At 31.5% G+C, this 17,965-nt stretch overlaps 2 protein-coding genes across 2 annotated transcripts; one reads left to right on the forward strand and one right to left on the reverse strand.

The window, feature by feature from the left end:
* The first annotated feature begins 708 nt into the window (after positions 1-708).
* LOC123903845 (receptor-like cytosolic serine/threonine-protein kinase RBK1) lies at positions 709-6,701 on the forward strand. The gene is made up of 8 exons (XM_045953504.1): positions 709-1,097; positions 1,859-2,359; positions 4,511-4,768; positions 4,867-5,018; positions 5,141-5,220; positions 5,439-5,577; positions 5,842-5,991; positions 6,142-6,701. Exons 2-8 carry the CDS (start codon positions 1,915-1,917, stop codon positions 6,298-6,300), a joined length of 1,383 nt encoding a protein of 460 aa, XP_045809460.1. The 5' UTR covers positions 709-1,097; positions 1,859-1,914; the 3' UTR covers positions 6,301-6,701.
* A 3,608-nt stretch (positions 6,702-10,309) lies between these two features.
* Positions 10,310-15,714, reverse strand: LOC123903846 (AP2-like ethylene-responsive transcription factor AIL7). Its single transcript, XM_045953506.1, has 9 exons — positions 15,182-15,714; positions 14,484-15,030; positions 13,987-14,069; positions 12,508-12,516; positions 12,285-12,373; positions 11,673-11,746; positions 11,533-11,583; positions 11,371-11,447; positions 10,310-11,095 (listed from the first exon to the last, which is right to left on the reverse strand). The coding sequence occupies exons 1-9, from the start codon at positions 15,360-15,362 to the stop codon at positions 10,587-10,589; spliced, it is 1,620 nt and encodes a 539-aa protein (XP_045809462.1). The 5' UTR covers positions 15,363-15,714; the 3' UTR covers positions 10,310-10,586.
* Between the last annotated feature and the right edge of the window lie 2,251 nt (positions 15,715-17,965).

The raw sequence follows: 17,965 nt of genomic DNA on the forward strand, positions 1-17,965 counted from the left end.
TTAGAACTTATCCCGTATAAAAGTTTTTTTTTTGTTTTTGAAATTTTTATAATTTAGAAGTTGTCTCACATTTTTTGCAATTTTATAATTTTTATATTAGAAAGAAGAGAGAAGTGAATGATATGAAAATGAGTGAAAATATATAGAATTTTGAATAAGTGATGAGGGGGAAAATTTTTAATTTGAAATTTGGTGAGACATTGGGAGAAGCAAAAAGATATCACATGTGTTTGTGGCTTAGATGACTTAATTTCATTCAAACTAAAAAAGACATAAATGACTTAGTGGATTGGTTACAATGTAAAATTTTGTTTGATAAAACATTTTTCCACTCACAAATGCCCCAAATGGCTCATATGGCTTGGTTTCATTTGAAAATGAGTGTATTTTTAATTCAATCATCAAATTTTTGGACATCAATTATCCTCATTTGGGACACATGGCAACACTTTAAGCCAGAGTAATTTAAACTTATCCAGAACAATTAACTTTCTTATATATAGATTAGATTAATTGTCCCATAAATTATTATTAGTACAATTAATTTCAGCGCCAATTTTTCTTTTTTCATTTATGGGACAATTAAACCAAATACCAATTTTTCTTTTAGATTCTAAAACCAAATACAGTACAAATCTAAAATGTCCATGACAAACCAAATAAAAAAATAACTATAGAATGAAAAGTAGCAAATTAGAAACACACTTTGGTGGCCATTAAAAAAAAAAAAAAACTTTGATGGTGTATAAATATAGCAAAATCTCCAACACTCCCTCCAAAGCAAGAATTTACACGCCCAAATAAGCACCGCTCATAATCCGCTTATAATTAGAATCATAGAAAATCCTTCTTCTTTATCATTCCTTCTCTTTTCATTCTCCATCTTCTCTCTTTCTCTTTCTCATTCTCATTCTTTCTGTCTTTTCTTCCTTATTCCTCCTCTGTTTTTCTCGTTCCCTACGCCTAATGTAAAGAAGGCTTTTTTGTTACACAAAAGATCCTTCTAACATTTTTCAGGTGCGGGAACGAGATATCTCTTGTTGAAATCTATGGGAAAGTAAACACAACATAACAAAAATCATCTATCTCTGTTTAAGGTATGATTTTATTATCATATTCAATATTTTCCTCTGTTTTTGTTACACAATTCTTTAGAAACAGAACATTCAATATAGAAAATATGTAATAAATCAAGAAAATCACATTGATTTGTATATCTTATTGTTGAAATTTATTTTATTTATTATGTGCATATGGTTTTAATTTTAACATAAATAGATAATTATATAAGGTAATTCCTCCATCCGATTTTAAATGCCCTGGTTTTGATCAGATATACTATTTTCTTTGGAAAATATTAATAGTGCACCAAATACACATGTTAAGGAAGCAAAAGTAGAAATAATATATTGAAATTTGTGCATTTAACATTTCAATGAATTTAAAATGTTAACCCTTTCTTATAGAAAGGATCGGAAGTAGTACTTACATATATGATATTATATTTATTCCGATAAAATTTTTCAAAATATCAAATTTTTAAAATATTTACTAATACATAATTAAATATATTAATGATCAAACGTGAATTGGTGAATCGTATCATTTATTTTGGAAGATTTCTCTCTCCATCCGCATGTTTCTTTTCTACTCTCCATTAAATATTTCAGAACACGTTTTTCGAAACAGCCAGAGTTTTTATACAAGGACAAAAATGAAAAAACGGGATAGAAAAGTAACACGTGATGGGAGGAGAAAAAATCTTTATTTTGGGACGTAGAGTATTTATTAGTATTTTTCATTCCTTTGTTTTGCTCTGTTTTCCCCGGTTAACTCTGTAAAATGTGGCGTTGTTTAGTGATTGTTTCAGATTTTGAAAAGAGAGGGAAAAAGGAAGAGAAGAAAACCACAAAAATGGAATCCAAATTTGATAACAAAAAAGATTTTTCAAGCGACGATGAATTATCACCAAGAACAATACTAGCATCCCTTGTTTCTGAAACAGAGTCAGACAACAGTGGAAGTAGCAGTTTCATTTCTGACTCCTCATCAGGAAACTCACCGCCGCCGGAGCTTGTGGCGGCGGTAGTAAAATCAGGTGGAAAAGATAATCAGATGCAACAGCAATTGAAATCAATGATGGGTGTTTTCAAATTCAAAGGAGTGAAAAAATTAACAGCAATTCCAATTCTTGTTGCTGCTAGCCATGAACTTACTAAGACAGCAGGATTGACTAAGAAATTGGCTCGAATTCGAAGTGCTGAAGAATGTATTGATATTGGTTCTATTCCTACCAAACCTTCTTGGAGGAATTTTGATTATGCAGAACTTGCTGCTGCTACAAATGATTTCAATCCTGGTAATAACTACTACTATCTCTTTACCTTTTTTTTTTTTTTTTTTTTTTATCAATTTAGGACTTTTTGAATCGATTTTATTTGAGTATGTATATTACCATAGATAATTTGATACTGTTTGAAGAATTTTATGGAAACATGTTTTGTCACAAAACTTTTTCTGTGCTTATTCTTATTTTCATGAATTATCCAAAGGCTCTTTAAAACAGGTCATAAATATATATAAATTATTAACCAAGATATTAAGTTCGGCTGGTTAATGAGCTTCTCGGGAGAACCCGAGTTCAATTCCTAATGGTAACAATTTTTAGCCATATTTTACTTATCTCTAGCAGTCAAACTCGTCGGTTCCGTTCACCTGCGTCCACCCCCACCCCTGTCATAGTCCATTAGTGGGTAGGGTGGTCAACCTATAGGGTGCCTGCCTCTTCTTCAAGCGTGTCTTCGACAACTTGGCGGTCGTTTAGATTAACGGAACCCCTTTTTTTGTGGGAGTAAGTCAAGAAATCCCCCTCTTAAGATGATTAAGTCAAAAATTTATGAATTTGAATCTCAATCCATATATATAAAATGTAATATTTCTACCAATTAAACTATAAAATATATAAATTATTTATACATACATTAATTATTAAATTTTAGTAAAATGGAGTAGTATACTCCTATGTAGTAATAGGGGGCGGTGACGATGACTCGGTGGTCAACTTGGGAGTTGGTTTTAGTGCCAAATATATTTGTTGTGTTGGGAAAAAAATGATAGAGATAGAGACAGAGAGTAGTAGAACAAGCAGACGACCTTTTTGACCAAAACATAATAGGGCTTCTCTATGTCCACAGATAAGGACATGTAACTTATTTGGACCCCACAGCCCCCTTCTTTATCGGCGGTATCTACACCTGCCTCATGGTGATAGCTACACTCTCAAACCATCAAACAAATAAATAACATTAGTTTTTCAATATTTTTTATAAATTAATAAGATTAGTTTGTTTGTATGTACTATGTAGAGAGTACATAATTTTATACTCCAACATAATAATCTAGTAGTATATAAGATTAGAAAAACAATAATAATGACAAAAAAACAAAGTTTAGGGGAGTTTTGTAAAATAAAAAAATGCACAAGCGTGGTGTTTGCTAATGCTTTTGGTTTGTCTACTAAACATAACAACGACATTGAAAGATGTCCCACATTGGCCTTTATGAGGTTTGGGTAGTGTGTTCATTAAAAAGAGGCACATCGAGTAAATTAAGGACATGGTCCTATCAATGTGCCAAGCAAACCTTATCTCAATGTTTTGTATTAATGAAATCAAAGCACTAGTTCTGTCTACTATGATTTTGTTGAAGTTCTGTAGTGTAATTTTTGTTGGACCATTGACGTAGAGTTTTATTGAATTGAATCAATACATTAGACTAAAAAAAACTACTTAAGTCATTTTTTACACCACACTTTCAACCTCATGGTATCGCCCGACTGACACGGTGACCATATCCCTATGCCACTTTGACAAAATTGGTTCACCAAAATTTGATTTATGTGGCTCAATTTGGATCATATACATCAAATTTTATGAACCAATTTTCTCTTATTATAAGTTGGACCACATGTATTAAGTTTTGTTGATTCAAAAGTTTATTAAATGGTGTGAAAAATGGTTGGTATGAGTCATTGGTTTCAATCACTGTTGTGTCTGTACACACCACTGTTGAATTATTTGGCTAGTACCTGTTGTAATCAAGATTCATTATGATGGTGTATGTTTGTTTCCATTATGGGGGCAGATTCATTTAGCCGAGTAAGATTTGGCCCGCCATGTTCTAAACATAAGCACTTGCGAGACTGATTGGAAGAGTTTATGAAAACATCTTATCACACAATCATAAGTTATTTTCAGCTTAAGCATATAGCGTATATACAAATAGTTTGACTTTATTTTATCTTTTGTTTTAGAAATAATTTATAAAATACATTTATGCAATAAGCGCGATTAGTTAAAGTGTTTATCCGAACAAGGTTGGACCAATTGATGTAAACAAAACAATTCACTTTTAGTCTTTATGTGTTTGAATTTAGATCCATCATCAATAACAGTTGGTCAAAAACTTAACATTTCATTTGTTTTAATCTTTTGATATTTTTGCTACATAGATAATTTGGTTGGAAAAGGTGGTCATGCTGAAGTATACAAAGGAAAGTTATCAAATGGTCAAGTTGTAGCAGTCAAGAGACTAATGAATGACGACAAAGAGTTTGCCGATAGAGCTGGCGATTTCTTGACAGAGCTAGGAATCATTGCACACATAAACCATCCAAACGCTACACGTCTTGTTGGATTCGGTATCGATAAAGGGCTCTTCTTCGTCCTACAATTAGCTCAACACGGAAGCCTTTCTTCTTTGCTATTCGGTGCGCAGCGCTGCTTCTGTCACTTATTTCATTGTTTTCTAGCACCTTTTATTCTATTTTGCTTTCTATTGCTGACACAATTTTGTTCTACATGTCAGGTTCTGAATGCTTAGAGTGGAAGATAAGGTACAAGGTAGCTATTGAAGTTGCAGAAGGATTGCATTATCTTCATGAAGATTGCCCGAGACGAATCATTCATAGGGACATCAAAGCCTCAAACATATTACTCAATGAGAATTATGAAGCTGAGGTACTATTGGTAGCACTTTAGGTTTTTTTTTGTTTTTGAAATGATAAATGTTAGTTATTATCTGTATTCATAGTACCTTACTATAATGTACATTTCTAATTTACTTGTGCAACAAATTTCAGATATCAGATTTCGGACTCGCAAAATGGCTTCCAAATAATTGGGCACAGCATGTTGTTTTCCCTATAGAAGGCACATTTGGGTTAGTATAAGCTTTCCAGTCCATGATAACGTCTGAAAACAGCTTAAAGCTTATATAAAAATTGTTTGAATTTATGTTATCCATTGCTATTAAAATAGCTTATAAATAAGCATTTCTTTGATAAGTGTTTATGTTATAAGTACTTAATTAAATTGTTTATCCAGATAGGGTGTTTATCTATTTTCTAAAACATTGAATGCATCATTGTTTGGCTGCAGGTATTTGGCTCCAGAGTACTTTATGCATGGTATTGTGGATGAAAAGACTGACATATTTGCGTTCGGCGTTTTGCTACTTGAACTCATAACCGGTCGCCGTGCAGTTGATTCAGATAGTAGGCAAAGCATTGTCATTTGGGTAAGTTTTCATAACCTTATATATATCTCATGGAATATCCAAAGTCAATTTATCATCTAGGTGAATGTAATAGGCTTCTATGAGAACACTGATCAATGATGTTTAGATTTGTGGTATAAGGTGGAGTGAACTACTGATCGATCTAGTCGAATCCAAACATACTTTAGATGTTGATATTATAGGTTGCAATGTTCTGCTTAAGTTTATATACTATTTAAGTTAATTTGAGTGTGACAAGATATGAACATGATCTACTATTTTCAGGCCAAGCCACTTCTTGACTCAAACAATGTCAAAGAGCTAGTAGATCCAAGATTACAAGGGAAATATGATCCTATTGAAATGAAACGTGCCATGGAGATAGCTTCCTTGTGCGTCCACCATTCATCTTCCAAGAGGCCATTCATGAAACAAGTAAGAAAATAATAAGCATCCTTTTCTACAAAGCACAAACACAAACACCAGACACGATACTGACATGTAGACACTAATAATATAATTAATAGTTGAAGAAAACATAAGTGATTGAATGTAATCACACGTGTCTGTGTGTGGAACTAACAGGTTGTACAACTACTAAAGGGCGAGGAAGCAACTATAGATTCCAAGCGAATTTCAGCTACCTCAAAATCACATATGTTAGAGGCTTGTGACCTAGAAGATTACACTTGTTCTAACTACTTGAAGGACCTCAACCGCCATAGGGAACTACTCATGGAGTAAATCTCTATTAGTCCTATGTGTTGTGTACTGCATTTTAAGATATCTTGTTCCTCCTCCCTTTGTATATGTGTTGTGAAGGCTATGGAATGAGTGTTGTAGCGGTTTATGTGTGGCTGAATCTGAAGTCACAGGCTTGTGTTTTTGTTCAAGCTTAGTAGGCTTGTAAATTAGCATGAACCTGTAGGGAAAACATCAACAATGTTATGTAGAAATGATGCTAGCAGAGTGTTTTTTTACTTCTTTTTGACTCTGCATTGCCATTGTTTCCATCCCAACATCCCAACTTAATCAGTCTTAATCAATTGCATGCATCTTGTTTCCATTGCTTTAGTGATTATAAATTATGGTATTGTTGTATGGGACAACTTTGGTCAATGAAGTTACTATTTTTGTTTTCTTTATTTGGTTGTTACTTTTCACTTTTGTTTCCCCACTTAGAAATCTCCCATGGTTTTTGGAATTACTTGAAAATACATTTATAGACTGAGTTGGTGGACATTTTCTAAACGTTGGATCTATGTGAAACTAGACATAGATTTTTAAGGATGTTTTCATAGTTAACCGAATTTTTTTATGGAAATTAGTAATGTCCAACATTTTACCAAGATAGGACTCAGCTTGCGTGACTTTGGATACTACAAACAAGGTCTCAATAATGATAGTGTAAGTATACTAATTTGCGGCAACGTTACCTTTCGCATGTCATTTATAAGTTGTACCAATATCAGAATGCAGCAAGTAATGTGTTAAAACAATAAAAATTTCTGATAGAAATTATTGGAAGGCATTACGCAATACAACTCATAAACTTCCCCGATCTAACCTTCTTTGATATTGCATAGATCCATCACCGTCACTTAATAAACCCTAATTTCATCATGGATTAAAACTATATTCATATTGATATTGGTACTATATTTAATTGTCACGCTTTTAAAACTATATGCATATTCATTGCGACTATGTTCGGCTAAAATCCTAATTTAATCGCATAGTAAGTACAACAAATGTGGGTTCAAGTTTAACTTTCATTGGCTCTATTGTGTAAAAATTCATAACTATACGAAGGATGACTTGATCACTTGTCCATCCACTTGAATAATAGTGTTTGAAAATCACGATCGCCTCATTTAATTTCCCCGATTGAACAATTTACTAGTATAATTAATACTTTTTTGTTTTTTTTCTTACAAAGGGTAGTTAACCATGATTATGTTTAAAAGAATGGGAAGTGTTATTTAATGGTGTCAATGATTACTTTTAAAGATTATATAAAATTACTAAATTACTTATTTAGATTTATATTAATTTATAAAATATTATAAAATAATTTTTTAAAAAAATGTAATTGTTTCACAAGGATAATTTTATCATTTAAATATAATATATATATTTTCATGTCATTATAAGATGTGACAAAAAAAATATGATATGATAAAATAATATTATAATTTTTACTATCTTGTACACATCAAACACATGATAAAATAACATTATCACGTTTATATCATATCCTTATCTTGTTTTGTGTCATACATATATTGTCTCTATCATATTTTGGCCATCAAACAGACCCTAAAGGTAATTTTATTATTATAAAATTGAAGTTTTATTCAAATATTTCGTATAGAAGAGCTCAGTTAAAAAATATAATTTAAAAATTGCTAAATTAGTAAAATGGTCCCTTAAAGATATTTTTGGTTTCACATTGGTCCATTAAAGAAAAAAAATGTTCGAATAGGTCCCTAAAAGAAAAAAAATGTCTGAATAGGTCCCTTAAAGACATTTCCGTTAATCAGTTTGGTCATATTCGGACTTTTTTAGGGACCAAATTGATTAAAGGAGATGTCTTTAAGGGACCTATTCAGACCTTTTTTTTTTCTTCTTTAAGAACCTATTCGGACCTTTTTTTCTTTAAGGGACCAATCTGAAACCAAAAATATCTTTAATGGACCATTTTACTAATTAAGCCTTTAAAAATCATGTTTCATTCGGCGTTTGTAAAATAAAAGAGGAATAGCTTTTCTAAACAAGCGAGAGACAAAAAAAACACTAATCGGATTTTTATAATATAATAGGAGTTTACACAATTTTATGCGATTAACTAGATTTACTCCTCTAGTCCTTATATTACAATAAAATGTTTGTTTTTTAGGTTCATTTAATGATTTATGTATGTGGCCTATAATATAAACTATATATATCAATAATTCAATGACCCTTAAAAACATTTTTTTTCTTATAATAAAAATTAGAGAGTGAAATAAGTTATTTGATCGATAAATAATAATACAAAAATGTAATACGAGTTTCCTGAAATGAAGAATTAATATTAATATGGGTTAAAATTTACAACCATTTCCAAAAAAACATATTTAATACTTTAAAGAAATGAGAGAGATATAAAGTCTTTACAATATATATTGACGACGATATTGTGTATAGTTGTTGGTGCTCTTTATGATTGAAATTCATGACTTCGTTCATATTTATTTCATGAAAATGTGAGGAAATTAATTATGTGCAATTTATCTATAATTCAAAATTTAATTTAATTTTAAAATATAACAACTCTACAGAGCTAGACCTCCAAATATTTGGGGCCTCAATTTTTTAAATTTTTTCCTTAGGAGGTGCTAATATTAAGTCATCATAGCTTAGGTGGGGTGTAAGCAGCAAGTCAGCAATCTACTTTCACTAGTCCACCCAAGTAGATGATGTTTGCTATTTTCACCCCCTAGGCTACGCTCACTTACTATTAGCACTCCTATGTGTACCGGACAATACACCAAGGCGCAATTCGCCTGAGCCCAATAATCAATCTAATGGGCTCACTGCCTAAAGAACGGCTCAAGCCCACTACCCCCCCCCCCCCCCAATCCCCCCAGACTAGAAGGTTGAGTTTTTTTTTTTGTCTCTGTGTCAGTTTCTCACGCGTCATACGGGTTTTAGAAGGAAAAAAAAGAACCCTAACATGAAAATTTAAGATTTTAAACACCAACTACTTAAGTAGCGGAGGTTAAAAAAAAACCCTCCTAACATGTAATTTTCAAATTTTAAACGTCAGCTACTTAAGTAGTGGATAGAATCCGATCTATCCGTTACTTAAGTAGTGGACACATTTTGATAATTTTATAGGAAGCGCGAGAAAATGATTAATTTGACAAAAGAAAATTCTCAAGAAGGTTTACCTATGCTAGGTGGTGTACTACTTGAAAGTTTGAATAGTATATGTTTTTAAATTCAAATTTAACCTTGGATGAATGAATAATCAATACAATATTTTTAAACAGGGCTATGTATCGTGTGCATAATCTAATCTAATGGCTTTGCTCTAAGTAGAAGCAACTCTTAATTAGATCAAGTCCAAGTAGCAAAACAAGAATTAGATGACTTATTATAGTATATACTAGTAACTGAGTAAAATAAAATCTAAAATAGTAGTCCAATATTTATTGAAGTATATAACCAAATCTTTTGCAAAAACTAACCTGGCATTATTTTTTAAAGAAGCAAGAGACAATTTTTTTAGAGAACCAAGAGACTGTTTACTCCATGTTTGATGGAAATCATAAGATACACAACCAATAGAAACAAAAGTTGTGTATTTGTTGGTACAATAAATAACTAACTTATTGGACACTTAAGCATTTTCTTTTAAGTGTTAAACAAAGAACCTTGTAACACAATTTCATTGACATTTCCGTCTAGGCATTTTTTTTTATTGAACTGACTTTTAAAGTATTATTTTCAGAAGTTGTAAAAAAAAAGTATTATTGTCAGAAAAATCAAATTTGATGCCTCAGTCTTTTATTAGAAAATCATTATGTTATTGTAGAGAAAATAATTTTTTTGTAAAAACCATTAAAAAAATACTAAACATGTATCCAATAATAATCATTCAACAATTGTAAGATAAGATGAGAAAATTTTATAGTGAATCAAATAATCTACCATCATCACACTAATACTGCAAATTAAGAGAAGCATTTAGGAATAATTGTTGAGCAAAACTATAATATGCACCACTAAAAATAATCCTCATTTTCTGAGCAATTAACTAGTTACATAATCCAGCATACCACTGTAACTAAGATTAGCATACTCAAAAAAAACCACATATAATTCTTTCTTAGTACCTAAATGTTAATCATATAGAGGAGTTCATAAAAGAGAATCGGCTGAAACTGCGCCAGCGATCGATAATAATTAACTTCAGCCTTTTGATTAGTTAGGAAGGCAAGAGAATAGCAAAAGATAAAACTAATTGATAACACTAATTATAGTCAATAAGACTGATTAGGCCATAAATAGAACTCAGCTGCTGATGTTGGTGGCATGGCATTGAGTCCACCATTTGTTGCATTGGTGGAATTCACAACAGATTCTGCAGCGCCATCATTGGATTCAGAATTGAAATGTTGGAAGAGGGTGTGATGATAATAAGCCGAAGGATTCGAATCATAGGGGACCATTCCATAAGGGACTGTACTCAGTGCAGCTGGCAGCTGATGCGGAATGGTTGAGAAATTAATGTTGCTGCTTTTGTTGCTATTGATCATGCATGCTGCATACTGTTCCGCGTTGTTCTGCTGCTGAATATTGCTGGTTACAGAAGCTTTCTGTTCAGACCCAAGTGATCGCTTCACGCGCTTCGCTGTACTACCAACCGGAAGAGAACTCTGCATTATGGCATCCACATCATATCTGTTCATCTCAAAGTTTGTGACTGCATTTGCACCTCGGAATTTTATTGCTGCAATGTCGTACGCCTCTGCCGCTTCCTCTTCAGTTGCTGTTAACATGTTTGATGAACAGATTAGTATTTCAATAAAGGACAAAATGGACTTTGTTTCAAGTTAAGCCTACAATCAACAGATGTTGTTTAAAAAGGCGTGCGTGCGCAAATTAAACGCTCGCTATGCGACCATAACAATTACAGGCCAATGATATATCTAATATGATAATCTTTATCTATTTTGGGTGAGAATAAGGATATGCGCAAAACTCGATCATATACAAATAATATAATAGACAATTCAATCATGTGTAATAAGTTAAAATATTTACCAAATGTTCCCAAGTACAGGTCTTTGTTTCCGGCAACACGGCCAATTCTCGCTTGCCACCTACCCTGTTGGTGATGCCTGCAGAAACCCAAGAAGTGTTAACAAAAAACATTGTAATACAAATAAAACACTTCAACATGTTATATCAATTAAAATTCCTAACCTTGTAACACCCCTGTAGATTGAAGCTCCTCTTGAAAAGCCACTACTCTTCCTGCAAGAAGAGAAAAGCCAATTTTTAGTAGTTGTTTATGTGTTACCATTTTAATCTCAATTTCATTAATAAGGCCAAATCGGACAAACCTCCGCAGTGACGCAATAAATTCTTGCTTAGTTACTTCTTTCATTTCTTCCAATTCCTTTACATAACTGGAAACCTAAGATATATGACAATAACAAAATAAGATTAGCCATGAAAGGTGCAATACAACATACGGTGCAACTATGCGGTGCAGCTGGCTATACACCTTTAGATCAAGAGAGAGAAAATTGTATCTCTTAATCTAACAGTATACAATTAGCTGCACAGTAAAAGTAAACTATAAAAGATTTTCAAGTCCTCTTTTTAAGATACCAAATTCACTTTGGCCATAGCCTAAAATCTTTTGTGTACCATGTAAAGCATATTTCTTTCACACCAACCAAATTCTTTTAAACAAACAATTATATATGTACATGCTCGCGCATACTAAAAATTTGAATATAAGTCAATTCTATATATAGTGCACAATTGAGATAACTCTTACATCATAAATAAATTAAATAAAATATGATGTGACTTATTAATTCAACGGTGAAATAGACGCATATGCAAGACCATTTTTATTTGTGCATGTTAGACAAAGTCGTAAATAAATATGAATTAAAAATGATTTTATTCAATGTACATTGGAAATTAAACAAAGTGACTCTTACAGGGAAGTTGGTAGTAGCAGTGGGTCCCCAATACTTTAGGGCAGCCAAATCATAGGATCTTGCGGCCTTTTCCTCCTTGTCATATCCACCTACAAACCAAGACAATATACAATGTTACAAAACAATTTCTGTAAAACAATATAACAATGAATAAATTATAAGATTATGATAGCTTAAGCATTATTATTAAAAAAAAATAGAATTAAATAAAAACACTGCTTACCCAAATAGACTGTAGAGGAGTCAAAAAGAGATCAATGACAGGCAACAATGCACCAAGTAACGTTCCATGCAAAGGAAAAGCCAACAAAATCAAATAACAAGTTATGGAATATAGTCAAATTTATCTGCCAAAAATTACTTTATAATCTAAAAATGTAAAATGACCAAAATAAAAGTAAGATTGCCAATCACATAGTGCATGCGTATTATAACTTTTTTTTCTTTAATTTTCCCTCTCTCACCCTTTATAGCTGCTACGTAGGATAGAAAACTACTGTACATTGGATGAGAATCATGAACTCTATCTATCAACCTAATTCCCTTTTTCTACGAGGACTCATCAAATTTTACTTTGCACTAAAAAGTTCAAACTATGAACAACTTAAATTCAACATTAAAAGCAAGAACGGACTCCTAAACCAGCCTTAGACGGTTCAGTGGGCCGGATACTGTGGTGAAAAAAAAAATACTAATGTCGATAGACAAAAAGGTTCTGACCTTCGATCCAGATTAAACAGTTCAGTAGGTCGGGTACCGGTGGTGAAAAAAAAAATACTAATGTCGATTATTAGTACATAGCAAAAAAAAAACATATTTGAAACAAGGAATTGTCACTTTCTCATTGGATAAATTATAAACATTGAGAAAACTTTATTTCTGGTTTTATTTTGACACATCAAACAAACATAATACATATGTTGATGTCATTCGTATCTATCTGCAAAATGAGATCTAATTACAAGTCCCGTGAGTTTGTTCTGAGTGAGGCAATGTGACAAAACCTTTCATCCAACAGTGAACGCTTCACTACCTCATAAGTGTAAGTAAAAAAGTACAAATTTCAATAGTGATGTGTGATAGGTGATGTGGTCAAACGCAGCTTTTTCTCTGCTCATTCAAAGCAAAAAAGCAAAAGATAAAAAATAAAATAAATTATAAAATAAAACTTTTAATTTCATCACAAATTTATGATCACTCTGCTAGTATTGAGTGTTATATTATGAGTACGGAATTAAGCACTTGGGAAAAGAAGAAGAACAGAGAAATTTCAGATTATTCAGATATTGAGAGACTAGTCCCTTCTCAACTATCTGGACAGACAAGAAAACAAAGGCACAAAATGGCGGCACATTTTATCAAATCAATTGAAATTGAAAGAAAATTTTCAGAACAACAGTGTAACAAAGTACCACATGAAAAAGCATATACTAGCATATCATATCATCATATATAATATTAAAAATCATATGATAAAGTAATATAATATACCATAATATGCACCATACCATCAAATCAATCACAGTACTAATAAGTAACCCAGGTGTCCTACTACTCGAAACCATTAATGCACCTTCAATGCATGCAAGACACTTTTCACTCTTCCCAGAAACAAACACTATTTAATTAATTTATTTCTCTTTTTAATGGTACTACTATTTTTTAATTTGTCACAAAAATATGTACAGAGAGAGAAAATAACCTTGACGCCCTTTCCTAGCTTGACCCTCCCTTCTACAGCTGTTATCCCAAAGATGCGCTTCATATCTTCCAGTCCATCTATGCCTGCAAAATCACCCCATTTTTTTTTGATAAATAGACAAAAAAATTAATATAAAAATACAATAATAATCTAAGATGAAAATGAAATATCACTGAGAAAAGATGCCACAAATCAAATCTATGAACTTGACTTCATTCACACACCATAGTCAATAAATCAATAAATAAATAAAATCTAACTAAAATCACTATCACAATATTTCCATGATTGACAACAAGTAAATCAATAGCTATACACCTACTTACCTTTTTTCTCAAAGTACCAAATAGTGAAAAAACTGAAAACAACAAAAGATCCTTTGGATTCAAAAACAAGATTTCTTTCTTCTTCTTTTTTATTTTTTATTTTTCATTTCATACACATAACATATGAATAAAAAACAATTAAAAATAATAAAAAATTTTGATTTATTATACCTAGTAACACCACGGTAAATTGAAGTTCGCTGACCAAAAGTATCAGCGATTTTCTTGGAGCTATCAGAATCAGCAACCACAATAGCATTCTCCTCGGAGCTCCGAGCAACGGCGAGAGACAAAGCACCGTTAACCGCCTTAACAGCCGCGGCTGAGTAAGCAAACTCATTCCCAGACTCAACACAATGAGTTCCAAACTCATTTCCACATGCAGCTTGTGATGATTTTCCAATCGAACCAGAATCATCAACTTCAGAACCACCACCAGAGTTGTTTGAAAAAGCTTGAAAACCAGTAACAACAAGATCCTGATGATTCTGTTGCTGATGCTGGTGGTGGTCCCCACCGAAGTAATGGTGGTGATCATACATGTTTGTTAAAGAAGAATCATCTTGCGTCTCTGCTTGACTGTCACCGAGAAAATCATTCAGCTTAGGTGACGGCGCGTGGTTAACAACGCTCTGTGATTGCGTTGTTGAATCCATAAACCAAATCGGTTGTTCCAGCGCTTGTGCAGTTGCCACTACTTCAGTACTCTTTCCCCAACCTGTAAATTTAATTAAGTCAAAACGAGTTTACACGATTTAAACTAAACTAAAATGAGTGAAATGAAATTCACTCGTGGACGATGCGGTTATTTTAACGGATGATAAACGGTGTTAATTAAGTAAGTACAACTAACTAACTAACAAACTTACCAGTGTGAAACATGTTGTCAAGGAAATAGTGATGATGATTTTGATGAGAGGTGTTGTTGTTGTTAGTAACGGATGAAGCGACGTCGTATGAATCAAGATGAGACATTTCCATTGGTGAGAGTGAAAATGATAACCAGTTATGATTAATACTAGAGTTGCTAGTAGTGGTTGCACGAGCCATTGTGTTTGGTTGATGAAATATATAGATGAAAATATTTTGAGATTAATTAATACTTAGCAACGTTTATGAACGGATACAACGTTTTTTACACCATCATCTTAACAAAAAAACAAAAAGAGTTGAAAAATTATACACACCCTTATGGCGTTATTATACTACTCACTACTACAACTTTTTGACTGTAGTGTAGTGTAGTTGAGTTAATGTTTGCTTTTTAATTAATGGGAGAGAAAAATGAAGTGATGAAGAATGTGAAGATGAAAATGCATGCAAGTGAGGATAGGATAGGAACGAAGAAGAAGGGTTTGTTTGTTTGTTTGTTTGCTTGTTTGAGAGAGAAGAGAGAGATATAATTAGAACAGCAAGAGTTTCAGCGTAAAAGCAGAGAGTTTGATTCGAGTTATAGGCAGTGGAAGCTAGAAAGCCAAGAAAATAAAATAATATTATTATTATTTGATTAAAAATTTAAAATATTTAAAAAATGTTAATGCCATTAAAAAATGAAGAGAAGTGACTTTTCGCTCTGTGGGGAAGAAAAATGGTCTGAAACACGGTTGCGAAAGATCCGGGGTAGAGGAAAATTGAAGGATTTGTTTGATAGGGTACTTAGTTTAGGAGATTGTTCATTGTTGACTAAAATGCCCTTCTATTTTTACTTTACTTTTTTAATTAAAAATATATTAAAAGTGTTTTGGCGTTTCACACACTTGTCTTACATGCAATGCATGAGATATGCATCTCTTCCTGTAACAACTAGTTTGGGTTGGCTCCTTTTCTTTTTTTTTTTTTGGGTTCAAATGTTTTTCAACACTTTTCTTACTCTTGTTACTTTCATGGTTTTGTGTAATTATTACCTATATAATAAAGGCAAAACATTGTGTTTTTGTGTATTTTTTAAAAAAAATCTAAAACTATCCTGGACAATTTTTTTTAAATTAACATTCTTCTTTAATAACTTCCAAAAACAAATTGTATTGTACTTTAACTTCCAAAAACCAACTATACACTACCACTTTCTCTTTATTTGTTTCAATATTTTTTTATAATAAATCTCCGTTTATAATTTATATACGTTAGCAATATAGAAAATACGGATCACACAAACGGGCACAGAACCACTAGTATCTATAAATTAAATGATATAAATCATTTATTCTATAAAAGTTTATTTTAACATTAGATTATGAATTATTGATAGATCATTGTGTCACATCAAATTTTATTTAATGTCTTAATTAGTAAAATGGTCCCTTAAAGATATTTTTGGTTTTACATTGGCTCCTTAAATAAAAAAAGGACCGAATAAATCCTTTAAAAAAAAAAAAAAGGTCTGAATAGGTCTTTAAAGACATCTCCGCTAATCAGTTTGGTCATCATAAAAATGGACGGAAAGGACCAAACTGATTAACGGATCGAGATGTCTTTAAGAGACCTATTCAGACCTCTTTTTTTTCCTAAGGGACTTATTCAGACATTTTTTTTTAAGGGACCAATGTAAAACAAAAAATATCTTTAAGGAACTATTTTACTAATTAAGTCTTATTTAATCTAATGATCAAATTTGTTACATCTAAAAGTGTTAATACAATGTTAAGTATCCAAATTCGAGCCTCAACATCATTTTTCAAATTTTAACACTTTTGTCCCATCGTTATTTTGAAAAAATAAACCTATAAAAATAATATGTTCTTCTTCTATAATTATAAAAATATTTTCTACTTTTTTATTTCTGTATATAAGATCATTTTTAAAATTTCACAAGTGTTATTGATTTATTTATAAAAATGTCCTTATTTAATTAACCATAAAAAATAAAAATTTGTTCCCCTCTCTTGCCTTTTCAAACTTTTCTTACTCCTGTTAATTTTGATTCCTTTTTCTTTGTCATTTTTCATATTGATCACCATGAATAGGGCGTAACTCATACTTTTGTTTTTTTCAAAGAGAAACATGTACTCATGTTTGTGTAGAGAAAATTTGTTGTCAAGTATTTTTTATATCTACTTTTGAAATGTTTGTAAACTGTATAAAGTAAAAATAGAAAAAAGATAGAGATAAACTTACATATTGTCAAATACATTCTCATTTTTTTATGTTTAAATAACATATACTTCAGTTTATATACTGAGTTCATATACTTAGACACAAATTATAACATTGTATTTAACACCATAATATATTATTATATCTTCCTCTTTAATTATAAGATTTTTTTATACTTTTTTTTTTCATCTCTGAATATAAGACCATTTTTAAAATTGCACATGTTTTAATAATATTTCTTTACAAAAATGACGTTATTTAATTTATCATGAAAAATATAAATCATTTTCCTCTCTTTGTAATTTTTTTATCTTCAAGTCTTCTTTATAATTTTTTATCTTCAGATTCTTTTGTCTTCAATTTTTCAGTCTTCAAGTGTTCTTCAACCTTTGAATGAGAGATGGATTGTTGTCTTCCATAGATTGTCTTCAGTGTATGAGACAGACTTAGTCTTGTCTTCACACAATCCATAACAAATCCTAGTAAACTATTAACAAAACTTAATCCTATTAATTTTAGTAATCCACAGTCTTGCAGTAGCAGAAGCATTTTGATCAGAG

Source organism: Trifolium pratense, linkage group LG2, assembly GCF_020283565.1.
Source record: "Trifolium pratense cultivar HEN17-A07 linkage group LG2, ARS_RC_1.1, whole genome shotgun sequence".
Classification (NCBI taxonomy): domain Eukaryota; kingdom Viridiplantae; phylum Streptophyta; class Magnoliopsida; order Fabales; family Fabaceae; genus Trifolium; species Trifolium pratense.